General features: G+C 47.2%; 3 protein-coding genes and 1 long non-coding RNA gene across 4 annotated transcripts; 2 read left to right on the top strand and 2 right to left on the bottom strand.

Moving 5' to 3' along the window:
- Nucleotides 1-1,703: 1,703 nt before the first annotated feature.
- Nucleotides 1,704-4,081, top strand: LOC112900142. The gene is made up of 3 exons (XR_003230150.1): nucleotides 1,704-1,871; nucleotides 2,001-2,184; nucleotides 3,710-4,081. It is a non-coding gene; the product is annotated as an uncharacterized LOC112900142 (long non-coding RNA).
- A 1,099-nt stretch (nucleotides 4,082-5,180) lies between these two features.
- Nucleotides 5,181-15,813, bottom strand: LOC112898828 (putative pentatricopeptide repeat-containing protein At5g37570). Its single transcript, XM_025967131.1, has 3 exons — nucleotides 13,650-15,813; nucleotides 9,176-9,253; nucleotides 5,181-5,374 (listed from the first exon to the last, which is right to left on the bottom strand). Exon 1 carries the CDS (start codon nucleotides 15,777-15,779, stop codon nucleotides 13,950-13,952), a length of 1,830 nt encoding a protein of 609 aa, XP_025822916.1. The 5' UTR covers nucleotides 15,780-15,813; the 3' UTR covers nucleotides 5,181-5,374; nucleotides 9,176-9,253; nucleotides 13,650-13,949.
- Nucleotides 15,814-17,254: 1,441 nt separating this feature from the next.
- Nucleotides 17,255-18,301, bottom strand: LOC112901670 (photosystem I subunit O). The gene is made up of 4 exons (XM_025970628.1): nucleotides 18,145-18,301; nucleotides 17,961-18,045; nucleotides 17,654-17,833; nucleotides 17,255-17,529 (listed from the first exon to the last, which is right to left on the bottom strand). Exons 1-4 carry the CDS (start codon nucleotides 18,218-18,220, stop codon nucleotides 17,433-17,435), a joined length of 438 nt encoding a protein of 145 aa, XP_025826413.1. The 5' UTR covers nucleotides 18,221-18,301; the 3' UTR covers nucleotides 17,255-17,432.
- Nucleotides 18,302-24,390: 6,089 nt separating this feature from the next.
- LOC112900347 (probable F-box protein At2g36090) lies at nucleotides 24,391-26,320 on the top strand. The gene has a single exon (XM_025969171.1). It carries the CDS (start codon nucleotides 25,168-25,170, stop codon nucleotides 26,197-26,199), a length of 1,032 nt encoding a protein of 343 aa, XP_025824956.1. The 5' UTR covers nucleotides 24,391-25,167; the 3' UTR covers nucleotides 26,200-26,320.
- The last annotated feature ends 188 nt before the right edge of the window (nucleotides 26,321-26,508 follow it).

Below are 26,508 nucleotides of genomic sequence, written 5' to 3'. Positions count from 1 at the left end.
TTTTGTTGAGTTTCAAAAGTTATGTTGAATACTAGGCAGTTTTATCTGGCTGGCAGTTTTAGCCCCATTATTCGTCTATTCCACATGTAGTGTTGTAGGCACTTGCTATTTAGCTTCTTGGACTACTGGGTGTCTGGGTTGTAACTTGAGATGAAGTTTGCTGATGTTGAAAGAAATGTGCAGAGTTGCAATGCTATATTTCCTTTTTTTGTATGTACAATAAATTCAAATGAATTATTTAGTTGGTTACCTTCTTGATTTTTTTACTTTTAGTATCTGGAACTATTTACACATGTTGCTAGTTAAATTAGCTAATTTTTTATTTTACTATCAAAATATACCATTATACACTTTGGCCTGATATTTCAATTCTGCTATGTTTCTTGTAATTTCTTATGTTGCTCCTGTCATTTTATTTCTTCTTCTCTAATAACAGCTCATTCATTTTCTGTTGTCTTGTCATTGAACTAAGACTACCATATTACTGTGTGAAACACTTGTTTTCTACAATGAATGAAATGAAAGGGACAAGTTTGCTATTTCCAGTCAACATGAATTAAAGGACGCCTACTATATATGCACATGTTTTTTTTTGATCTTTTGATCTTTCTTCTTTTGATGTGATTCAGACCAACTTGTAGTATGGCTGGTCATGTATCTGATAATGATGATCTGGACTTAACCTGAGGCGTCTTTATCAAGTGAACTAAAATATATTGGCTTGACAAAGTTGACCAAAGCAGCATTGAGTCAGGTTGTTGCGTCATAATGCACGTATTCAGATGGATGTATAATGGAAAGAGATAGAGTGACTAATGCTGAAATTTATCAGTATTTATTGCATGGCGTCACTCCATCTTTTTTCAACTGTTTTAAATATATCTCTTTCCAATTTGAAATTCCATCACCATTTCAATTGCTTAACGTCTTCTTCAGGGCTAGCTGAGAAAGTCCATGAAGCACCCTCTTTATGTTGCAACGTGGAAGCAGTAATGCCAATTGGTCAGTTCAGCTAACCGGTGATGCCAACTTCCTAACACCCCATTTCTGGGGTTGACTGTTCTTCCTGTGTTATCCCCTTCTTCCTGTTTTGGGTTTGGATGACTTATCTAACATAAAACATTGATGAAATTGGAATTCGTGACTTGGGCAAACTCGGATTTGAAACTCATATGGATGATAGGATGAAGTTACTTCTCAATTTCACACTATCAGGGGTGAACTTTTCTTGTTATCTTGAAATGAAAAGGCAGGAAGTCTGGTCCTATCTCTAAGCAAAACTATTACATTTAGAGCCGCAAAAGGAGGAAACAAGGATGAAGGATATAGTCCCCAGTCCCCAGTGTATCTGTGATATATCAAAATTGTGATAGTAACACATGGGTGCTAGCTTCACAATTTTTATGGATATATCACAGTTACACTGAAGAAATGACCAGACAAAATAGATCTACTGGACCTAGGACTTCATATAGCGCTTTTTTCTTGATGTTGTGCCGCCTAATGGAACCATGTTCTTCATCCCCTCCTGCTCCTCCTGCTGCTATTGCTATTGCTGTTGTTCTTACTGTTGTTATCCTGCAGGAAGTCAAGGAGCACGGGGCTCTTGCACTGGGGGCACCTAGGGTCATCCTGGGGGAGCATGACATAGATGAAGCAGCGAGGGCAGGCTGCAAGAACCATGGACGTGGCCTCGGGGCTGTTGGACCACTGCAGGCCATGCTCGTTCTCAGATGACAGGCAGGAGCTCGGGGATGACTCCTCGTCAGCCATCGTCCTCCTGGAGGAGTCTCCAGTTGCCGGAAGTGAGAGGTTCAGCTTCAGGTCAAGGCCCCTAGAGCTCTTCCTGTTGCTGCGACTCATCCTGGATGGTATGTGATGGCTGCATCCATCAAACGTTTGAATCAGCTGGTTGAGATATACACCTCAGAATGAATTTCCTACTCTTACGAGGATTAGATGCCCGGATACATATAGCAAGGGAACTTACTGTTTTGTAGGGTGATGAAGCGCTGGATGTGAGCAGATGTAGATGAGAGCGATGTGTGATGCTCTTAGAGGAGAGGACTCTGAGCTTTAGAATGCTCAGAGGTGTTGGTGGTGCTGTTGGAGAAGAGATGGATGGTATTTATAGTGGGAGAAGGATGGGAGGTCAATTGGTTTTCTTTAATGTGACAGTAAGAGGTACGCTCCCATGTAATTACTCACTATCTCATAGTAGTAGTACATTATACACATTTTATTGCCTATCATATTCATGGTTGGGGAGTGGCAAGGGAAGGATTGAATATATGTTGGGTGGAAGAGAAGTGCGAGGTGAGAGGCTTTGTGGTGGCCTGTTGGGTCATATGCAAAGGATTGACAAATCTAAATGAGGAAGAGAGGAGCAGGAATACATATCTACAGCTGTTTTGCTTTGCTTTGCTTTTTCCAAATGAGAACCAGTGCTGGGAAGCTTCTATTATGGTGCGTACTGTAATAGTAAACAAATTTAGCTTGCAATTGGTATTTTTTAGCCTGCTAGTGATGAAAAGTAATTGCTCCACAACTTTTTTCTAGATCTTGGCATAAAATTTTTGTTGCATTGTGGGTGAGAGTTGAAGCTTGCTGTCGATATCTAAATCATGTTTCGAAATTTTGAAAATGAGTGACCTCCAACAGATTTTAGAAATAATCCCTTATGTGCCACTGGGAAGTTAGGTGGACTCATCAGATAATTATGACAATTATTATTGGTTGAGCAGTTGAGTGTTGAAAAACTCATCAATTTTCTTTCTTTTTGATTATTTATAAATCTTGTACAGTAAAATTTTGACTGGCTCTTCAACTGATTTCACAACTTGATGTGGCCTTGAATGGAATTTATTGGGCACAGTATTTCAAATGCACAACACTGCTAAATGAGCACTAAATGGACTTGAACGTTGGGCCATTGTTTTTGTTTATTTGAATAAATGAGGCTCTTCAATACTCTAGATGGTGTCCTGCTGGCTGCTGCTAGCTCATACAATTAAGTCTTTAGATGGCGCAAGGCAAGGCCTCTGTACCCATACATCGCCTGGTGCGCATCTTGATACAATGACAAAGAGATAAGCAAACTCATTAATGTCACTTTGTTTGATGCACATAAGAGCAGCCCCTTCTATTAGTCATCTCCCACTCTGAATCACAGCTCTGCTGGGATTTTGATTGTTTCCAGCTTGCAAAGTCTAAATGCTGACAGTGTATATATTAAATTTGACAGTTGACTTATTAGTATTATGGAGATATTGCATCCCAGTTTGCGACTTAATCTCCTTTCACTTAAAAAAAGAGCGAAAAATTGCTTTTCAAGTCATAGTAGGAACCCACTAATGTAATCTCCCAAGATTGCTTCCATATCTCACCTTGGTTAATGATGATGACACACAACTCACTTAAAGTTGTTTTGGTTTGTGTGTTGCATTGGGTCTGGTCAATGCTACTGCCTGCTACTCTACTTGGTTAAGAGAGAGCCATCTGTGCATTTGTTTTTTCTTGTGCCTTTGCTGGAACTAATCCCAGCATTAATGCCACTTTTGGGGCAAATGGAAGCAGTAATGGATGGTTTTGGGATCCAGAGCCGAATTGTATTCGCCTTGGGATCAAAGATTAAAATTCGCTTTACCCGATTGCATATTATTTTGCCATCATTCTCCATGATTCCTTGTTGATGTGTTTAACATTGCAGGTGGAAGGCACGGAGTTGAATGCAACTTCAGCCCAACTACGGAGGCAAGGGGGGTTGACCTGAATGTGGGCTCATAACTGTGGCACTAGGTTACTTAGTACAGGATATAATTTAAAATGATTTTGCATGTATAAATTGTGATTAGTCGGTGTTTTGGGTCAATCCCATGTGCCCTTCTTTAAATTCATAGAGCAGTCTAATGCGTTGATTAAAGCTTACCAGAGGAAAAAAGAAAAGTCCCATGCGTCAGTCATGCTATTGGGGTTTCACCTGTTGCAACTGGTAGCACTGTTTTTTGTTGATTGAGAAATTAGCAGAGCGGGATGGATCAAATTCTGAGTAAACGTATTCGGACGAAGTATGATTTCTCCAGAAGTCCCGAAATTGCTGTACACCTGAGATGTTCTTTTGAATTCCTTTTTGTATGTAATTTACTAATTTATCTTGATACTGATATAGAACTGTTTTAGGCTGCACAGCTTGATTTCTGGTGCAGGCCTGCTGGGGTTAACCGGATAAATGGCCGCTCACATGGCGTCGAAGTGTTGAACTGTTGATGCGGTCACCCTTTTTGTGATAAGTAGTGTGACTCAAATTCCTTATGTAAATTTAAGTTACATAGGTGGCTAGGATGTGCAGATGCAGCACGTACCTTAGAGCTGAGTAGTGCTCTGTAGTGCGTTAATAATTTGTTTTTTTAATGAAATCAGCTACTATATTTGAATTGTATATTAGAAGAAATAGAGAAACCGCAGTGCAAAATGCACGATTTAGCCCATGTAATGTTGGGTTTCAATTGTTTGCCATTTTAATTTTCTACGGCAATATAGTGGTGCCAGGGAGATTGAGGTAAAAAAAAATGTAGTGTCTGTTACTAGAATTTAAAATCTTTTTATTTTTCCAAACTTTATACAATTTCTACCACCAAATAACATATCTCCCCTTCACTTTGCAAGTCGTGCATAACAAAAACAAATGAATTCCTACTGTTTTTCTTTCTTTTCCTAAAACATTCCCATGATCAACCCTGCTTGTTCCTAGATAATACCTCCTGATAGCTTAGAAAAAGTATTACTGCATCTAGCAATCTCTCTAAAAGTTGCCTTGTATGGACAGGCAACCTTTGCGATTTCCAAAAGCCACCGTGCAACTAGAATTCGTCTAGATCTTACCTGGTTCTCAGTTTGGGATCGATGCAGTGGAGGAAGAATTTGTCAAATTGGCTGTAATTCTCCTTTATGGTACAGTTTTTTCTGTATTGGTTCTTAATGTTTTCATAAAATACAAATCATGTATAAGATGCCTTAGGCGTCTTTCATCACTTATTAAAAGAGCAGTTTGCCTTGCAGGCAGCAAACCTGGTGCCTGATAACTCCAAAGGCGCTTCATGTGCCTAAACCGAGATAATTACCATTTTTCCCGAGGAGATCTGTGATAGTCATCTTCAAGTTGGAGCGACAATGCAGCGATATGGAGAAGCACCTAACAATAATCATGTAGCACCGAGTAACATAAGCGTGTAATATCCAGCAAAACTTATCAGTAAAAAGCCACAGGATGGCAAAAAAAAATTAAGTAATTTGTGCCGCAGCCAATTATCCAGAAGTGTGTCATTTATTCCTAAAGTGGCCCATCATTGCATACTTCATGCGATCCCTTCAAATCCTGAAAAAGAAAGAAAGGTGAATTAGAAAAAAAAATGATTACACTAGGAAGCTCCAAACTCATAATGATCAACATTTACTTGATTCTGAAATCTTCGCAATTGAAAGATGAAAAGAAAAGATATGTAGAGAAACTGATAGCAGTCTTCCTATTGGCAGTCGGCATTAGATTTCCATCTCTCCCCTATTGCTTTGGAAGAATAGAAAAATAGATCATCCCACCCACGAAGGGAACATCTTCCCATTATCTTAACCTTGCAACACCGTGGGGTTTAAGTGCCACAGCTATCTGTTACTCGCGGTTCAAAAGCAATTTAAGGCTAAGTATCATATTCTAGTCACAAGTGAAAAGATCCTGCGCATTAATGTTGCAGGAGTGAGTCAAACGCCTAATCTTCTCACACACGCACGAGCGCGTCCAACTAACAATGCATTAAAGCATCCGAAGCATCCTTTAAAAAACAAAAGGAAAAACAATGCATTAAGCTAGAATTTGTTTAACTTATTTGAAGATAGTGGACTCAGAGTGCAGGCATCACATTAATCTTCCTTTTAATGCTAGTAAGAACTCAGGAGTTGACTACTGCAAGAAACTGACACGTTGTTAGAGGGAACAAAGCATTAACGCAGTTGCTTCAAGATACTGCCATGAACTTCATAGCCCAACTTGAATAAACTACACAAAAAAGTTTTGAACCTCCATAATACCACCATAAGTGTCTTAGTTCAAACTATAGTCCTAATGTCAACCCATAGGACCAGTCTAGATCTTATTCAATATTTTTTCCATTTCATGTTCTGTTCCAGCTTATACTTGTCCTATATGCTCGAAACAATTTAACTATATGCTTCTATTGTTTGTTTAAAACTTTCCATGGAAGATATACGGAGAAGCACTGGTGCAACATGACATTAATATTATTTAAATTATAGGAGAAAAGTTGATGAAATTATTAATCCAAGCAGAGCATTTTATGACTCAAAACTTGAATAGCTTCTAGCAACCTGCCAAAAAAATGGATCATATGATTCAGTCAATCCTATAAGTGAAACTGCATGAGACTCGTCACTATAGTCCAACATACATTAGACTCACTTCTTCAACAGATTTGCCTACATGTCAGAAGGTTCTTATGCAGAGAGATTCTTTGTCATATAATCACACCTCAATGGCTCAATCGCCAAACAAAGATCAGCACCCATCTGCACCACCCCAAGAACTGCGAACTTCCTCCAAGAGGCACTACCACAGGATTCAGTACGTGTACCATGATGGTAGACATGTGCCACGACATGCACATACACTCGTGCGCATGCCCACAGGAAGACATAGTGCTCACAGGCACACATCCCACTAAGAATCTAAGACACAGCAACCAGATAAGCAGAGAGTTTAAATATTTTTTTATATACTCCCCAAATTGTTGTTACTGTTATGAAGCTACTACTATGAATACCATAAGGTCAGGCTCGATTTCATTAATAACAAGATCATTGACCTGGGAGAGTGGTACTGGTGCAGGGCCATACGCGGGCAAGTTATTAATACCCTCGACATGAAGATAAGTTTGTCTGCCATAAACAGGCCGCAAAAGATCCATACACCTAAACACAAAAGATCGTGCACCACCTATGGACGAGATGCTCCAGCAGGCTAGGTGGGTAGCCACTAGGTGAGGTTTATATACCTAGGACAGCACATGCAAAGCACTAACTTTCAAGCACATCTGCACAAGTATTTTGTACCTACGAATTCACTAATATCCCGTTATAATCCGAAAAGACTGACCATCATGGCTCGCCAATGATCCCACCATGTTGCTATGCATGGATCTGTTCAAGCTCAACTTTGTTTTGTTTTTTTTTTTTGCCATAATAACCAATACCTCGAAATTTCATAAAGCAAAGCAAATATAATAACAAGTCATGCTCTGGTTAGTTACTAAGAATATGCAAATATATAAGCAATCATGACTCGCAATGAAATCCGCTTATTTGCTGATTTACACACATGTATAATCCTAGAAGCATTACTCTAATTACCATGACTATCATTGGCTTTATAAAGCCCAGAAACTACTATGAGCTCTGACATTTCTCAATCACATAATGCTGGACCACAAAATCACACAGGCATTTTGTATGCCGGTACGCAGACGAAAAGGCAAGAAGCACTATGAAAGGTGGGTCCACTTGAATCCATCTAGGAATCAGTCTAATCTCTTTCTTTATGACTAGGACAAGAGGCCATAATTTAACAGACGTGTGACTGTGACATGTTACTTACTAACTTACTATAGTACCGATTCTGCAACCGGCCATAACCGGAGGTATCCCAAATGGAAGCATCTGAAAGTACCTTTCCTCGAACCAAAAGGTAAATAGCATGTGAGCATTAATGGCAACTGCTTGACATGTTAGTGTAACGAGTACAATGTAGCCTAGTGGACTTTCAAGTAATAAGAACACAATTAAATTCAATAAAACTGCAAACAAGCCAAGCAGAGTGCGCCTGCCTAGGTTCAAGCTGAGTGTAAATTGGCCTTTTGAGCTTAGAGCTGGGCACTAGCTTGGCTCCGCCAAAGCTCATGGAGGCTCAAGCTCAGCTAAAGGAAGCTCGAGAAATCAGTTAATTGAGTTTATAATAATCTGGAAATGCAGGGAAAGAGGTGTTTTTTCTACAGTTCAATATAAAACCTTTTATGACAGCTCAACCAAAGCTCAAGTAACCTCAAGCTCAGCTCACAAAAACTGAGCAACTGCTTCGTGTACAAGCTTGGGGAGAGTTTTAGTAAGCGCGATCTCAGCTTAAAATTTGGGATGCATACATCATGTCTTGGGAAAACTGAGTGAGTTGAGCCTTAATCATACCAATCAACCTTGGTCTAGGCATAAGCTCAGCTTATGTAGAGTTTGAACTGGGCTCAAATCAAGCTTCACAAGGACCGCACGTGTTGCTCGTGAGCATTGAGACCTTTTGACAGATCTGCATTTGAACTAAACAGGCCCTACACTTCATGAGTATGGCATCAAGTAAACCAACAAGTCATCTTTTTCAAGCCCTCTCCAGAATTGAAAGCCTGAAACTACCACACCATTGGTATCAACAATAAAAGAAGCTGTGCCTGGGTGTATCAGATTTTTCAAACTCGACTGGGATCAGACTGCTATTAGGAAATACAAACAAATTCCACCTGAATATTGGTTCTCGCTATGATTACAGAAACTAACAGTTGTCAACAATGAACTTGACTGTTAATATCTCAGTTGTTCAGTTAGCACATGGTCACGAACATTTTTGAATGCACATCACATATTAAATCTGTGTATGCTTTAACATCTACACCCGATATAAAAGTAAAATAACTTTATACTTTAGGCATTGACATTTTGAGTCAGAAGTCAATACAGTATTAAAATTCAGCAGTGCAACATTACGATTCAAATTTGATCTTTCTATTACTCTATATATGGCCACCTACTTGGATCTCCAGGAAATGTAAGCATGTGACCTTCTAAAAATTATTTTCAAAAAGTTTATGCATAGCTGCACCATAATGCTATGTGTAAGTTAATGTGGCTACTGCTTGGTGACAAATATTTGCGGTAGCAAATGGCAGACCATGGAAGCACCGTGAAAATTGAACAAAAAAGCAGATACACCATGTTTCGGTCCTTGACAAGTTAATAATAAGAAAAATGCATGATATATTGATGATATAGAAGCATTTGCCTTAACAGTACTACTGACAGGCAATACAGCTACTCTCTATTGATTCTTAAGGGTCAAGATTAAAAGTACCTTCATAACAAATGTAAAAAACTTCATGTCTTGATCAGGACCATATTTGTACAACAGCATCCTGATCTTCCACGGAGCCTGCAAGAGATTACAAAAACACCCATAAAAGAAATACTCCAGTGCTAGTTGTGTTTGGCAAGTGCAACTGAACTCAGCAGTGAGCATGCAGGATTATATACTGAGGCATGCATGTTCAGCAGCTCCAAAACTTATAGTAAATGAACTTCTGAAGCAATACATTTCATTTAGATGCTGGTGTTATTCAAGTTCAAGCCATAAATGAACCATGGTACCGAGACTCGCCTACACCTACGTCCCTGTGCAAAAAGAACATGTGTTTTTCTTTAACTTGAGAAGATGGTGTTCAACAACTCACTATAAAAAAGAAGTTCATACAAAAGGCCAGGTAGAGCTAAAATAGCTTGATAGAATTTAACGTAGTGCAGTCCAAAGTTTAAAGTTTGAATGTTTGATTTTGATATTATAACAAGATGAGAGGGTGCTCTTCCCAACAAATTTGACACTCAGTTCATGCAAGACGATAGGACATTTAGGATGCAAGCAGCTTTGAGATAACTCTTAACACTAGCAAAATTGTCCGTGCGTTGCAACGGTGAAACAAATCAAACTATTACATGTGCATAGATAGTTCATTTGAAAATGGTGACATAGAGGGAATATAATGACAAAATCAGACTTAAGGGCATTGGTGGGAAAAATAAGGTGAAGTTTAGGGGCAAAGTGGTGGTGGCACACCATCACCACCAACTCCAATGCTTTAAGTACTAGAGAAATTGCAAGGAGCATAATAGTAGCACACAAAAAGGCTTTGATGACCCACATATGGAAGGTGCCTCACCCTTATTGCCTTGTGCCTTGTTTTCAAGGAAAAAAAATTGCCTTGTCTCCTTGTTAACTTCTCCACTAACAGAACTTCTATAATTTACAATGTGCTGCTTTTATAAGATACAAGAAATGGTTATTTTGTTGGTTACACGGATTTAGCTTACACGGATTTAGCTTAACTCTAAATTGGTATCACATATCGCAAGTATTACCGCGAGTAAAACAAAAAATTACTACAGGCCACCAGAATTATATTGCTGAAACCCCTCTGTTTCCTTTTATAGGGATTAATAGGATTTTAAAAACTATTTAAAAGTATACTTTCGCCATTAAATCTCCAATAATATATTATTATTCTTAATTCCTAAAAATCAATATCTTATTAAAGCATTTGTGAAGTACAAATCTGATGATACAACTTTTGCACACAAAACATGCATACAATATACTTTGACTTAACTATTAGTCAAAGCTTACAAATTTTGACCTCTCAAATCCCAATATGCCCTATAAATGAAACAAAGGGAGTACAAGGAAGAAACTTAAAACAGAATCAGTAACTAATATTAATATTGCTAAGCCAGTTCGAAGGGGATTATATAGAAAGTTGTAGAATCAGTATTTCAATAATGCGTACAGGGTCAGATTACATGATACAACGTGCTAGTTTTCTTAACCTGGAATGATCCCAAGATGGCCAAGCAGGCTCATTTCTCGTTAGAATACCTCCATGAATCCAAATAGAATTAAAGATTCGATATATAGCAGGAAACAAACCAAGTGCATACATTGGTTTTGTAAGATTGGGTATAATGCGTGGGATATATTGCATTGAGCCTCTAGGGCGAATATATAGGAGTACATGGCTTGGAGGGCAAGTAGCCTCTCCTAGAGATAAGGAAGGTTATCCCGGGATTACAATCAATCCTAAACTAACCATATCCGGAGTTGCCTAATATACTCTAACATCCCCCCGCAGTCGTAGTGGTAGCAACACGAACAGACAGACTGGAGAACAATGGAGATATCCCCCGCAGTCGGAACGCCGGTGCGAATGCTTCGACTAGAGTAGCTAATGCAGATGATAGCCCTTTAGTGCCAAAGTAGCCAAGGTCGAGGTGGACGTGGTCTAAGCCGTGGAGGAGGGCGCATGTCTGAAGCGTCAACAAAGGCATGCGAGTACACAAAATCAGCAGCTTCTTGCCGATGACAGCAGCAGGATGGTGAGCGGCGGATGAAAAGCGCTCCGGCGTCTTCCTTCAGCAACATCGGCGGCGGTGTCCGTGCAAAAACGGTAGTAGGCGCGGACTCAGATCGAGTGCCAGCTTGACGAGGACCAGCAGCGGATGGCGCCACCGCCTAAAAAGGTGGCAACACCGGCAATGATGGCTTGACCACGAGCGTCGGCGCTGCAGCCTGGGAAGGCGCAGCGACAACCTCATCCTCAGGAGTGTCGACGATGGAGTGGCGACGAACGGCAGGGCGACGCAAACCGATCTTTGATCGGAAAAAAAAATAAAACAGCAGCAACAATACGAACCTCCAGGTACTTCCTCCGCGGCCACTCACTCGCGCTCAAGGCAGTGGTGCGGCAGCGCAGGTAGGAGGGGGGAGCGGGGAAGGGGCGGAGCCCCACGGCGCGGCGGCCCGGCAAAGGTGTCGATTGGCGGTGCAGTGGCCCGACAGCCCCAACGGCGTGGTAGCCTGGCGACCCCACGATCTGCCTCTGCAGCCACACACTCGCGCTCAAGGCAGCGGTGCGGCAGCGCTGGTAGGAGGGGGCCGCCTGGCCTGTTGCGCGGAGGGGCACAGATCCAAACGCGGTGCCAGAGGGAGCGACAACGCGAAGGCATGGCAGGCCCGGCGGCGGCCCCATGGCGATGTGGTGCCCGACGAGGATGACGAGCGGAACCACCATGGATGGGCCACGGGTCGAGGTACGTTCCTTTGCTGTTGCGAGACCACGACGGCGCGGCGGATCATAGGGATCCGCGTGGATCCTATGAGGGCGCTGCCCCCGGCGGAGATCGATGTCCCCGGGGGCGGCGCGAGGGCAGCGGAAGCCGGAGACCTAGGGTTAGAATCTAGACTCGTGATACCATGTAAGATTGGGTATAATGCGTGGGATATATTGCATTGAGCCTCTAGGGCGAATATATAGGAGTACATGGCTTGGAGGGCAAGTAGCCTCTCCTAGAGATAAGGAAGGTTATCCTGGGATTACAATCAATCCTAAACTAACCATATCCGGAGTTGACTAATATAGGGTGCCTTTGGTTGGACTTTTGCACCTGCTTTTGCTTTTGCAAAAGCCAAAAGCCAACCAAAGGGCTTAAACGCCCTAGATGCTTTTGCCCAAAAGCAGCTTTCGCCGTAGTACAAAGGCAAAAGCACCTACCCCTCTGCTTTCGATGGCTTTTGGGGCAAAAAATTACCCACCTGCCACTGATTATAAAAAAAACGGTTCATTCTATCCCACCTCCCGTCCCCATCCGCTCTATCCCGCCTCCGTTCCCATCCCGCAACCCGCCCCCTCCTGCCGCACCCCGCCCGGCGCCGCGCCGCCTGCTGCTGCGCCGCCCCGCCCCGTCCCGCCGCCGCGCCGCCCCGGTCGCACCGCCTGCCCCGCCGCCGCGCCGCCCGCCCCCAGGGACCGCCGCCGCGCCGCCCCGGCCGCCCCGACGCCCCGGATCCAGAGTACCCCGGCCGCCCCAGCCCAACGCCGCCCGCCCAAGTCCGCGCCACCCCGGCCGCCCCGACGTCGCACACAGCACACAGTTTCCCACAGTACACAATTTCCCGCAGCTCACAGCTGCTCTAACCAAACAGTCTTCTGCTTTTTCCACAGCAGATTTTTCACAGCAGCTTTTCCACAGCTCACAGCAGCTTTTCCAAAAGCCACAGCCTAACCAAACACAACCATACTCTAACAGGTTTCATATCCAAGCAATTACCAATCATTAATGTAATATGTAACCCTTCTCCAGAAAATCTCAAATCATCAATCCTGAAATTTGACAAGACCATATCGGAAAGGATAAGTTTCAAGAACGATTCCTTATTCAAAGAAGCCCTTAGATAACTAACAGGTTACACTAATCCAAGCATCTAATAAAAGTAGGGATGCAGTTTTCCTTTTTCTGGATCAATGGATCATTGGGTCAAACCAAATCTCATTCAAACAAGTATTCCAAAGCAAGAAAAAGAAAAGAACTAAGTGACCCAGAATTACTCATTGGATACCAACATGCATCCCTAGATAAAAGTGGTCCTAGGCCAGCAACCATTTCATCGTATCAATGGTAGCAGTTAGGGATGGTAAAGGGCCTAAAAAATTAGCCTATAAATTTTAAGGATCGGGCTCATATTTTACATATTTTTTAGTTAAGGATGATTAAGGTTGAGTTGGATTGAAGGGGGCATTAGGGCCATGATCCATTATCACCCCTAGCAGCAGTTTATTTGCTGGAAGTCTGAGTTCACCGGTAATCACTAAAAAAACACTAGATGACTAGAATTAACAGGTAAAAATTGATGCAGTCAGAAAAAAAAGGAAGGAAAGACTAAGCAGGAGGGAGCACTCGCAGGAAATCATTTCATCAGCAATGGCAGCAGTGGATGGTCTCACCAGCAATCAAAGCATCCTCCCGGCTCTGAGAATGTTTAATTGGCAGGAAACTGTGAAAACACTAAGCAAATTAAGTGTGGTCTCCTGCCTATTATTAACACAACAGCCTGTTGGTCAGCATGTTGTCTATGTCAGCTTATGCTGAACTTCCACCATCTGCATCACTTCGGAATGATATCTTGTTTTCCATTCATTCATAGCAGTCGTGAGGTCTCTTTTCTTCATTTACAGCCCCCTCAGGTTCCAATGGGGCCCAGTAACATAAGTCAAGATAAATGCATCGTTCTAGTCAACACAGCTTCATTGCAAAACTAGGGTACGACCTGCAATTTTTGTTATCCTCTTTTCAGTCATCTCAGCTCTAAGTTCAGAAACATTTCCCCACCTGTCAATGTTAGCATACATATTTGATAGAGAGACATAATTTCCAGCATTATCCGGTTCAATTTCAAAAAGCTTCTTTGCTGCGATTTTTCCAAGCTCAATGTTACCGTAAAGCTTGCATCCACCCAGCAGTGCACCCCATGCTCCAGGATGAGGTTTCCCTGGCATCGACATTACAAGCTCGTATGCCTCTTTTAGCATCCCACATCGTCCAAGAAGACTGACAAGGCAAGCATAATGCTCACCAGAAGGCACAATCAAGTACACATTCTTCATCATATCAAAGAACTTCTTCCCTTCTTCTACTAGACCAGCATGACTGCAAGCTGTTAAAACAACTGTAAACACAGCATTATCGGGGGAAAGGCCCTCCAAAAGCATCCGAGAGAAAAGTTCAACAGCCTTATTAGCTGAACCATGGAGGCAATGACCTTGCATCAGTGAACAATATGAAAACACATCTCGAACTGGCATTGACTCAAACAAAACAGTAGCCCTCTCCAAGTTCCCACACTTTGCATTCATGTTCACAAGACCAGCCAACACATGGGCATTGTTCACATCTATCGAGTACTTTGCGATATAATCTTCAATCCACCGTGCCAACCTGACATTACCTAATTGGGAGCATGCTGACATCAGACCAACAACAACAAGCTCATCTGGGCATATGCCTTTCTCTTGGAACTCATCGAAAATCCTCAATGCCTCTCCAGGGTAACCATTCTGCGCATAACCTGATATCATCGCTGACCATGAGAACACATCCCGGTCCTCTAACTTATCAAACAATGATCTAGCAACTTCCAAGTTCCCTGACTTTGCATAGCCACCAATCAACGATGTGCATGCCGTAGTAGTTCTCTCAGGCATTTCATCAAACAGCCTCCTTGCGCCCTCCAAGTCCCCACACTTTACATACCCATCAACCATCACATTCCAGTGCACCATGTTCCGCAGTGGCATTCTATCAAACAGCTCTCTGGCGGCCACAATGTCACCATTGTTGACATAGGCCACAATAATGGCGGTCCAGGAAACATCACTGGGGATGTCGATTTGATCAAATAGAGCCCGGGCCGCGCAGGCCGCGCCGCACCTCCCGTAGAACTGGATGAGCGCCGTGCGGACGAAGAGGTTGGCGTGGACGCCGAGGCGGATGGCGGCGGCGTGCAGGGCGCGTCCGGCTGGGATGCAGGATGCGCGGGCGCACGCGCGGAGGAGGCAAGGGAATGAGAAGGAGTCGGGGCGCACGCCTCGTTGGAGGAGCAGGTTGAACTCCGCGAGCGCTGCGTGGAGCGGAGCGTGGCGAGCGAGGGATGCGAGCACGGCGTTGCGGAGGCGAAGCGGGGCGGTGTGGGATTCGGGAAGAACGGTGATGAACGAGGCGGCGACGGAGGGGCACTCGAGGGCGTCGCAGGCAGCGGCGAAGCGGGCGAGGAGGGCGTGGTGGTTGTGGAGACCAAGGCGGATGATGCGGGCGTGGAGCTGGGCGAGGCAGCGAGTCGAGCGGCAGCGGCCGAGGAGGGTGGCGACTGCGGGGGATGGCCTGCTGGCGGCGGCTGTGATGGGGGAGGGGGACGCGAGGTCATTGTAGGTGGCGGCGAAGCGGGCGACGAGGGACTGGTGGTTGTGGAGGCCGAGGAGGACGATGAGGGATTGGACCTGCGCGACGCAGCGGGCGGTGCGGCTGCGGCCGAGGAGGGTGGCGACCGTAGGGGATGGCCGGCCGGCGGCGGGTGTCATGCGGCTACGCCGGCGAGTGGGGAGGTAGTGGCCAGGCGGGTCGTGGCATTTGCGTTTGCCTTGCCTTTCGGCCTTTTCAAGTGGGTGTTCGTTGAGAGTTGGGCTTGGGCCTCCTCGGTGCTCGGCAATTTTTGGAATTTGCCCAAGAATTTCTATTTTCTCTAAAAAAAGGCTCAAGAATCGTAGAATATCTAAAAATGATTTTACATAGAACTTTGTTCTTGTTATGGTGAAAGTAGCCATATAATTTTATATAAATTTTTTGTTTTAAAATAAAGTAGTCATAGGTTATTGGCAATCTCAACTTGTATCTAGGAGACTAGGACCTGGTCGCTAGTGAGTCCACGGCATTTATCAATTATCAATTATCAATTCCACGGAATAGCTATTCCGTATTAAAAAGGCATGTAGGATTTTATTTTTGCATGATTGTCTCTTTCTGCATAGGACATCCAATGTTTCTCTCATAATCATTTTTAATATTTAATTGCTCTTCTATCGTAGAGGTTGCAGTTGCTTGTGGCAACATTTGGATGGATTTTTATGGAGTTGAAAGGAGAGGTTATTCTAACATATGTAGGACTATTTAGATAGACGGGACTGGAACGGGAGTATAAAACATGACAATGAAACAGTTCATCATCTTTTCTTTGTTCGCCAATTTGCTGAGTTCATTTGAAGGGTGGTAGATGTATTCTGCCGCTTAGATTCACCTAATGGCCAGCATAGGCAGGCGTTGTACGAAAAGACAATTGGAAGGATTAACCCTGGAGAGGTTCTGGACAAGTTTCGCCAAAATCCACAAATTAGGTGTATCCACTTGATGCCATCAGTCACCGCAGCCTCCCTGTTAACACGTTGCCGTAATTTAATTATGGTCGCCACTTAATTATCATGTTCCTACGCTTTGTACTTCAAATTCTCTGAACATTTCTCTCTCATTTTGTTTGCATAAATTAAACTTCGTAAAGATTTTTCCAGTTACGAGACACTAGCTAGATACATCGAATTAAGGAAAAAATTTAATTTACTCCATTCAAGCATAGCCAAAGTCCGAATAACCCCTAAACTATAATTTGGTTCAATTTACTCTCTCCCCCCTAAACTATACCATTTAGTTCATTTTATCCCATAATATAATTTGTTTTTTTGTCCATACACAAGTTAAATTTTAATTTCAAATTTTGCAGGGTGGTAGTGTACGTGAATATTAAAAATTGTTATAATTTTTTCATCATTATTTTTCATATAATTTTGAACTCCAATAATTAATTTATTATCAAATATCCTAACCTATCAAAATAATGATAAAAATTATGATGTATTTTTTCTAACATGTGTTATGATGTGTAGTACCATCTTGTAAATTTTCAACTTAAAACTCCACCTATGCATGGAGAAATGAAAAAGATAAATTATATTAGGGGGTAAAATAAACCAAACCATAATTTAGGGAGTTATCCGGATTTTAGCTATAATTGAGGGAAGTAATTTAGATTTTTTTCCTCGAATTAAACCCAAGCGCGCAGGGGACAATAGATTTACATTGAGCTCATCATAAAAGCAGCAGCACACATAAGTTCAGCCAAATCAGAGCCCTATACAAAGCAAGGTTCGAATGCGGGCAGCGGAGGTCGATCGAGCTCAGCCGCTTCACTTCTGGAAGTAGTCCTCGGTCCTGCCCTTGAAGCCGATCTGGCCGAAGGTGAGCACGATGAACAGACCCAGGTGCCACGTCACCAGCCACAGCCTGCAACGAGTTCGTGTTCGTCTGTCAGTTACAAGTGCTACCGCTACCACTGCAAGAACAGGCGTGCAGGACAGTAGTGGCCATTGGCCAAGCAGAGCGTGAGTGCGAGTGGTGCGAGTCTCACCAGAACTGGGAGGTGACGGGCGGGGGCGTGGGGAAGTGGGCGAGCTCCTGGCCGATGCTGGAGAAGAAGAGCCCCGTGAGGCTGTTGCCGTTGATCACCGGGACGCTGGAGGGACCGATCCACCCGATGAGCCCGAAGCCGATCACGCTCAGGTCCCTCCGCAGCCAGTCCCGGGGGAACCTGATGACAAGCAGCATGAGTCAGCAACGATTTCATTTCACAGCAGAGAGGCCACATCAGCAAGACAGCAACGCTCGTCGCCGCTACTCTTGGGCGACAAAGCTAAGCCAAGCCAGCAAGAACTCACGTCATGCAGGTGATCCTGCCGTTCCTCTCCAGGTTCCTCGTCATCAGCGGGTTCCTCGCCGACACCCGGCCGCCCCGCACGAAGCCTGCGATGCGACGATCGAGCATTTAAAGATAACCTCAACATTACAGTCCTTCAGCTACAGTGCAAGCTAAGGAAATTAAACGGCAGTTAAGACCCATACTGGTGGAGAATGCCGGCCGGCTGGCGAGGGCAGCGCCGGCGAGGCCGGAGACGGCGGAGGAGGAGGAGGCGGCCATGTCGATCTCTCTCGTGTTCGCGCTGCGGGTCGCGGCGTCGAGCGCCCGGGGCGCTCTTATTTTTGTGGCGGGCGGCTGCGGAGTCTGGCGGCGTCCGTCGAGTGGCGGAGATGAGGCCGCGGGGATTGTTGTGGGGGCTCGGCTGATGTGGATCACTTGCAGTGGATGGAATAGATTCAAGGCTGGGCGGGTGACCTATGGGAGCGCTCCACTTGGATAATATCTGGATAAGATATTACTAGAAACACAAGGGCGGCTTCGCGGCGCCCTCGTAGAAGCGAACCAGCCATTTCAGCGCTCGTTCCGTTCCAAATTGTAGATCGTTTTGGTAAATTTAAATGCGTAGTTTTTCTATGTATATGGATACAGTGTTTATCTAGGTGCATAGTAAAATTTATATATTTAGATTTACCAAAACGATTTATAATTTTGAAACGGAGTGAGTAGCTTTGCTATTGCAGACAAAGGGTTTATGAGAGATGTATCAAGTGTTAACTGTACGTCCCTGCTCAATCTAAAGTATGAAGCATCTACTTAAAAGAATGTAGGTTTCTTATGGGAGCCAGATGATAGCATCTGAACCCATAAGTGGTGGGAAACTGATCTCAGAAACGTCAACATATATGTTGTTTGAGAGAATGGACTTGCATATTTTGCAAAGGAACTGATCTACTAATATTAGGTATCAATTTTTCCAGGGAACATGATATGTAGTATTGACATTAGTCGACAAATATGTTCAGACTGTTCAGTACCATTTGAATAAACCGTGGCACATTGATGTAAATGCAATGATTTGTCACCAGTTAAGCAACTGCTGTAGTGCTGTAGCAAATTGATTATAAAACAATTATATTTAGCAAATAGGCAGGATCGGTCTTCTAAGCTATCAAATTTTCTTCTGAAAGAATACAAAATCAATGAAGGGATGCTGATGAATACAGGAAGTGACAGATGTTCAGGATTGTCTCCCTGCTTCGATTATCAGAGTTCACGCCCCTCCCCCCCCCCCCCCCCCCCCTTCTGGTGATGCTAAGGACGACCTCGAGATTCTAGAACGTGGGGAAATGAATTGTTAGACTAATCAGCTTTAGAACAACTTTGTACAAGCTGCTGAGTGGAAGCCAAAACTTGACACTGGAATATTACATCACAAATAATCTGAGCTAACCTAAACCACCCTCATTTGGATTATAGGAATGAAGAAATGAATACATTGTGTTAACACAATTTCATGCTATGTTAACACCGAGGCGGCGGACGGGAGAGAAGTCAGTGGGAGGCAGGGAATCGGGTGCGAGCTCTCCTCAAGCCCCCATGGCCCGAGCATATGGGCGCGGCCCGCGGGAGAAGCCGCCGGAGACAGGAATTCGAGAGTTGGGATTAACGGCGAGGCTCACGATTGCTCGGCTGCATATGGACGATGGCAGATCACGCTAGTAAAGGATCAGACGGCCGCGGAATCACAGGCGACGTGGCTGTCATGGGCTGGTTTCGTTATTAGGAGATGTTACGCGCGTGGAACCGACCGTGGGCCTCTTCTTTTCACGGAGATCGTGGGCTTTTTGCAGGCCGGAGTTAATGACCAGACGACGGCCTTTTGCGATGCTTTTGGTTTGTAGCAAGTGACGGCCCGGGCTGGGATGGGATGGTCTCTTAAGCTGTAATTTTCTGGCGTCAGGGACAACAATTCCACCGCAAAGGAAGCGTGCGATTGGTGACGAGTCTGGACGACATGGTGATGGTTGTACGTGATGCTGCTATTCGACGGCACGTCGGCGACAAAGCGGCTTGCGCCGCCCGCCGGTGCGGAGGAAGCGGAAGGAGGCCGGCAGATACGGCTGCATGAAATGCTCGTGGTTTGTTAAGCTTGCTCGGCTTGCAGCCGGCTCGGCTCAGCTTGGTACAATTTACTAACGAGCCGAGTAGCATTTTTTTGCTCGTTAGTATAACGAGCCTCGCGCACCAGCAGGCTGCAGGCCCAAATATACTGGCCCAATAAGCCCAACGGCCCACCTAACCAAATCCTAGACGCACTAAATCCTTCCCGAGTCCGATCCCCCACCTGTTCGGCCGCTGTTTCCTGATCCTATCGGGGAATCGCCTCCCTCCGCATGCTCCTTCTCTCAGTCTCGTGTCGCCTGCTAGGCGCGGAGCCATCGACGCTCAACCAGCGTCTTCCTCCGTTCGCCTGCTCCCCTCTGGCCTGCCTCCGCCCGCTCCCGTCTGGAGGAAGACCAGCTTCGAGCGGCGCAGGCACAGGGGCGCCCACCCACGGGAGGAGCTGCGGATCCGTCACCCGCGACCCGCCATGGAAGATAAGGAGCTCGAGCAGGTTCCGCCCAGCATTGAATCAAGGAGCAGGCGCGCACGCAAGGCAGTGACGAAGAGGACCGCACAATCAAATGGCTGCCCCCGGGCCTTTCCATCGCCTGCCCTCTCGGTTTTCTTATTCCCTTAAGCGACATGGCACAGGCCGCCATTGGAGACGCCTCATGTTGCCATTGGCGACGCCACCAGTGTTTGGCTTGTCTGCGAGCTAGAACGAGCCGAGCCGAGATAAGATTTTTTGCTCGTTTCGTTAACAAGCTGAGCCGAGCTAGCTCGTTGGGATAACAAGCCTGACCGAGCTGAACCGAGCCGGCGCGTTATCCAGCTCTACAGGCAGAGCAGGCTCACCCGGCGGCGCGCCCACTACTCCGCAACACGAGACGCAACAGCGGCCACGATCTTGCTTGGCAATGACACTTTGGTCGTGGTTGGCAACAGGCAACTGGCCAACCTTCAAGTGCGGTATGATTACTGTCCTTGCTTACCAAATTCACGACGCGATTAACGTTGCTCTTTGTGGCGCACGAGAATTGATCCTCTGATCCTGTTCCTACGCGGTTGGTAAAAGAAGATGAAAAGAAAAAGATCCGTCTGTATACCACTTGGCATTGGTTCACAGAGGCGGAAGAGTTCAACTGGAACTCGAAGGCCTCCCGGCACCCAACCCAGCCGCAATTTCCTCGCTGCACAACGCGGCAACTCATGGCAAACAAACAATGCAGTACAGGTTCTGTTCGAGGATTCCGGATGCGTCCATGCCCGCGCACAGGCACAGCATCCTGCTGCTCCTGGCACAGAGCCCTACCCTTGGCACTTCACGGGACGGGAGAGAGAAGAAAACCGCGAGCCAATCGCCAACCGGTCACGCTTGCCGACCTGCGCGTCAGACCAGACAGCGAGCGGAGCTCATTCCAAGCTGTCCGCGCTTGGATTCTTCTCCCGGATCCTCAATAGCTGGTGTGCACTCACGCTCGCGTCCAACGCGATTTTCCTTCCGAATTCCGTGGCAGGTCCTTTCGCGAAGGAAAGGATGAACGGGTGCAGGTTGCCGGACATGTAAGGACCCGGCGTGAGCTTCTTCTGTGGCACCAAACGGCAAACGCTCGCCTTCGCCTGGGAGGTGGCCCCAACTCCGTCCATGCCCAGTCCAAACGGCACAGTTCACAGTGTCGGGGTCTGCGTCCAGGGCACACTGCACAGCATCACAGTATCGTCTCGTACGAGACAGAGACAACTGACGAGATGGAGATGCAGACCGGTTTCCAAACAGAGTTTCCAACCACATGCGTCCAGATCCGCCGCACAACGGGAACGACGCGCGCACGCGGTGATCGGGTGAATCCAGGCAACTCGCCCACCGATTAATGAGCGCTTGGAATTTCTGATCGGCTGCTGGCGCCAAAAGGGAGACAGTGACGGAGAAAGAGAAGCCAAAAGAAAAAGGGAGGCGCAGCTGGTTCGACGACGGAAGCGTATCGGATAAGCGTGTAATCGAATTCGAATAGTATTTTTTACTATATTTTAATTTGAATATGGATATAAATTTGGATATTTTCGAATACAAATGCAAAATGGATGCTTCGGATTCGGATTTGAATTCGAATATTTACTCAATATAGAATAACATTTAGTTATTTTCTTTATTGATAATTTTAAATATAAAATCGTTATATATATACAAACTAAAATATGATAATATAATAAAGATAGCTTGTAAAAAATAGCTTATTTATCAATAAATATTTTAATAGATAAATATATAAAAAATAAAATTAGAAATAAAAATATATTTTCAATAAATATATAAACATTTTTAATTAATATATAATAAAAATTTGTAAAAGTAATTTCACCCATAAATAGATAAATCAAGAATACTTACGAATAAATTTAATATTTTTATAATTTTATTATAAAAATAATAATATTGGTTATGAAAAATAAATATAACTTTTTAAATAGTTCTACTGAAAAGGGATACGGATAGCGTTAGATATTATCGAATACAGATGTGGAATCAGATAGAGAAAAATAATGAAAATCAGATTTGGATGCATCCACTTTACTACCATATTAAATTCGAATAAGGATATGAATATCTATATTAATGTTTAAACGGATACGGATATCTGCATTCACGTTCCCATCCGTGGTGTGGTTTGTTAGATTTTGGTCAGGTATTGCGATCACGAGGGCTTCGACGACAGTGAAAAGAAAAGAACTGCTCGTAAGAACAAAGGAAAAGGTGAGGAGACGCCCGCGGCCTGCCTGTCTGTCAAAGCTCACTCGGACTCCGCCGCTAGGTCGCTGATTCACTGAACGAAAGCATAGAGCAAGAGCTGGGGGCGGCTAAGGATAGCGAAGAGTGGGGAGGAGAGGCACTGCACTGCGCAGCCGCGCAAGTGCAGGCACCTCGTGGTGCGACGAGTCCTACAGTCCAGCTGCTCTTTTCCTGCGGCAATTGCGAGTCGCGAGAGTTCTTCCACGTAGGCTGCCGTGGGTCCTTGGCCTAAGCCTGACGTCCCTGTCCTACAGGTAGGTGCGCGAGTCCTGATAAGCGGGCATTTCGCTGTCCGATTGCAGAGCTCCCAGGCAAGGTGCAAAGATCTTACCCGTGGATGTCGAGACGTTTCTTCCTTGGCGGCCGGCACCGCACGAGATCCCGGCTGAAAACTACGAGCAGCGCCAAGGCGCACCAACCCTGATTCAGACAGGAAACAAGGAGGAGCAAGCGCAAATTGCTCCACTAAAGTAGCTCGTCAGCTCAGAATGCCGTAATCCTCTGATCCTTCAGCTCAGAAAGTCCTGTGGCAGTATCAAAATCTCCAGTAGCTAGCTACTGCGCACTGCAAGCAATGTGCATTACTGCTGTTCGTGCATGCACACGGGGTCACAGCACGACGTGCATGAACGGGACGGCGCCCACGCACGCCCACGTACGAGCCTCCCGTACTGTGCACAGTGTGGGATCGGACCATTTGTGTCCGTCGATATACTTGATTGGCTTTCTAGAAGCATTCGGTCGGCCCCGGGGCCTCTGATGATGCAGGATTAGGGAACCCATGATGGCCGGCCGGGGCACCGGACACCATTAAGGAGGCAGCGGTACCGCAACACATAGGCAAGGATGTTCCCAGAGGCCCAGCTAGTTTTTCTTTTATGCAACCCCTGAACTAATCTGAAGATTCATTTCCTCTTTTTATTTATTGTGAGGCAGATCTGGAACCTGTAGGAGGTTTGACCAATCTCCAGCTCCTGTTCCTCTGCCAGTCCTGGCAGAGACTGCTGCAGCCATGCTCTGCGGCTCCCCGCACTACCGTGTGTTTCAACCCTAAAGATGGGAAGGCAAAGATTACAAAGGATAAAAAAAAAAGATCAGTAGAAACGATGGTAGTCACAGAATACAGGAACTCCTAGTCCTAGTGCAATCGCAATGCAGCCAGTAATGCTAGCCCCGCATTTGGTTTGGCTCCGACGACACTTCACTGAGAGTACCTCCTGCTTCAGCCCACTAACCTGACAGCTACTTCGAACTGCAGCTACTCCGTTCGGGATTGGATCGTACCGTACGCGGACCGTACAGCAGCCCCCCTGGGCCCGGGTCCCCCCGGCACCACAAGCTAAGCTAGCTTCTCGTCACGTGGCCGGGGGAGGGCATGCACGTTGCCACGACGCACACACGCATCGAGATCGTGGCGGTATCAATTCACCCTTTCGGACGAGACGTCCGCCGGCACCAACTTTGGATTTGAAAGCGTATGTCGCGTGCAAGCTAGGCTAGTTGGGCACTTTGGCCTGCGAATACGCACAGTAGATTGAAGGCCGCCTCCTAAACGGCCGGTACAGCACTTGCCCCTAGAGAACGCTGCAGGACGACCGGCCGGTCGCGAAAACGACGGCCTACTAGCGCCATTACGCCCTCCGGCGATGGCTCACGGCTCCTGCAAGACTAGCCCGATGGCGCCGCAGATTTGCACCGCCCCCCGTCCCGCGAGAAGGATCGCGACCCCGTTTTTCTTCTGCGGGGACGGACGGGGGAATCCAACCCAACAGGGACGTACACTGATATACTACCACACCACGCCGAGACCGGCCGGTGGCTACGGCAGGGCGCCGCGCCCACCGGCCCCGCCCGAACGTTCCGGCGCCGCCGCGTGTGGAGAAACCGCGCCCTCCGCGCGGTGAGAACGCGCGCGACGCGACCACGCGGCGCCCCCGCCCCACGCACGGCCAGCAGGTGCCCCGTCCGGGCGCGGGCGCGCGAGGAGGACGGCGAGCGCCGAGCGGGGAACGCGCGGCCCCAGTGCGGGGGCGCTGCACGTCCGAGCCCGCGAGTCTCGCGTGCGCCCCCCGCCGCGCCCACGCGTCCCGCTGCACGGCCGCGGGGCCGCACCGTCGCCCCGGCGCGCCCCCACACCGGCCACCGGCCGGTTCCCGTCGACGCCACGGCAGGTCGGCACGCGGTCAATTGCGCACCAGAGAGAAATATCACACTGCGCCCGGGCCCAGGGCCAGGAGCAGCAGCAGCAGTAAATGAGGCGACGCGATGGACAAGAGCCGCAGAGGGCTGCCTGCCTTTGACCGGGGTCAATTACAGTGCCCCCGCGTGCGTTTATATGCAAGCCCGCGCGGCTAAAGCGTCTCGTCTCATTTCCATAGGCCAGAGTTTTACTTCACTTGCTCCAAGTAGAAGAGGGAACAGGGTCGCGACTCGCAGGTGGGGCGGCATGGCGACCACGACGATAGAGGACCTGCTGCACGCCGACGTGCTGGGCTGCGCGCTGCGGCGCCTGGACGGGCGGTCGCTGGCCGCCGCCAGCTGCGCCACGGCGGGGCTCCGCGCGTTAGCCGCGGACCCGGAGACGTGGCGCGCGCTCTGCCTCGCCGAGTGGCCGTCGCTCGCGCTGCCGGGCGCCCGCCGCCTCCTGGCCGCGATCCCGCCGCGCCGCCTCTTCGCCGACGCCTTCCCGTTCCCTTCCGCGGTCGGCGCCAGCGGAGGCGATGGCGAGCTCGGGCTCCCCAGGGAGCTGGTCTCCGCGGTGGACGTCTACTGCGGGGGCGCGCCGCTGCTGTCGCGCGTGGTGGAGACGCCCGCGTCGTCGCCGTGGTTCCTCGGCTCGCCTTTCCGCGTCGAGGCCGTCGAGCGCAAGAGGCCGCCGGCGACAGAGGCCGCGGCGGGGGCGGCGCCCGCGGAGCTGGAGCTGAGCTGGGTGGTCGCGGACCCGGCCCGGGGCCGCGCCGTGAACGTCTCCAGCCGGCGCCCGGTGTCCGTGGACCGGCACTGGTACACGGGCGAGACGCTGGTGCGCTTCGCGGTCGCGCTGGGCGGGTGCAAGTTCGAGGCCATCGTGGCCTGCGCCGAGGGGTCCGGGCACGTCACCGAGGTCGCCCTCGCCGTCGAGGACGCTGACGGCGCCGCGGTCAGCGGCGAGGGCACGCTGCGGCTCCTCGCCGCGGCGATGGAGGCGCCCAGGAGGGGCGGGGAGTGGGAGCCGGAGGAGGCCAAGAGGCGGTACCTCGAGTTCGTGAGGCGCAAGAAGGGGAGGAAGGAGAGCAAGGCGCGGCGCGAGGCGCTCGTGGACCTGTGCTGCTCCGCCGCCAGCGCCGCCGTCGTGCTCACCTGCCTCGCCGCGGTCGCGCTCCGGTGACCGGCGCCTGCCGGCCGGCCGGCCGGACGGACAAGAGTGCACGTCCGGTTCTTCTTCTGACGCCGACGAACTGGCGCAATAAAATGTAGTACTACTCTGATCAACCGTCTGGTGCACTAGACATGTCATTAGCGTACAACATCGACCACTAAACTTTTCTGTAACGCCTTTTTCTTCCTGGTAGTAACAGCGAGCAACTGGACAACATCATGTCCGGCACTGATGTGCGTCGTTTTCCTTTAACAAACAATGCGACAACGATACAGGAGAAAATATCTGCCTTTGGGTGCATGATCTTTCATTATTTTC

This window comes from Panicum hallii, chromosome 7 (genome assembly GCF_002211085.1).
Source record: "Panicum hallii strain FIL2 chromosome 7, PHallii_v3.1, whole genome shotgun sequence".
Lineage (NCBI taxonomy): Eukaryota > Viridiplantae > Streptophyta > Magnoliopsida > Poales > Poaceae > Panicum > Panicum hallii.
This window is presented reverse-complemented; position numbering and strand designations above follow the sequence as displayed.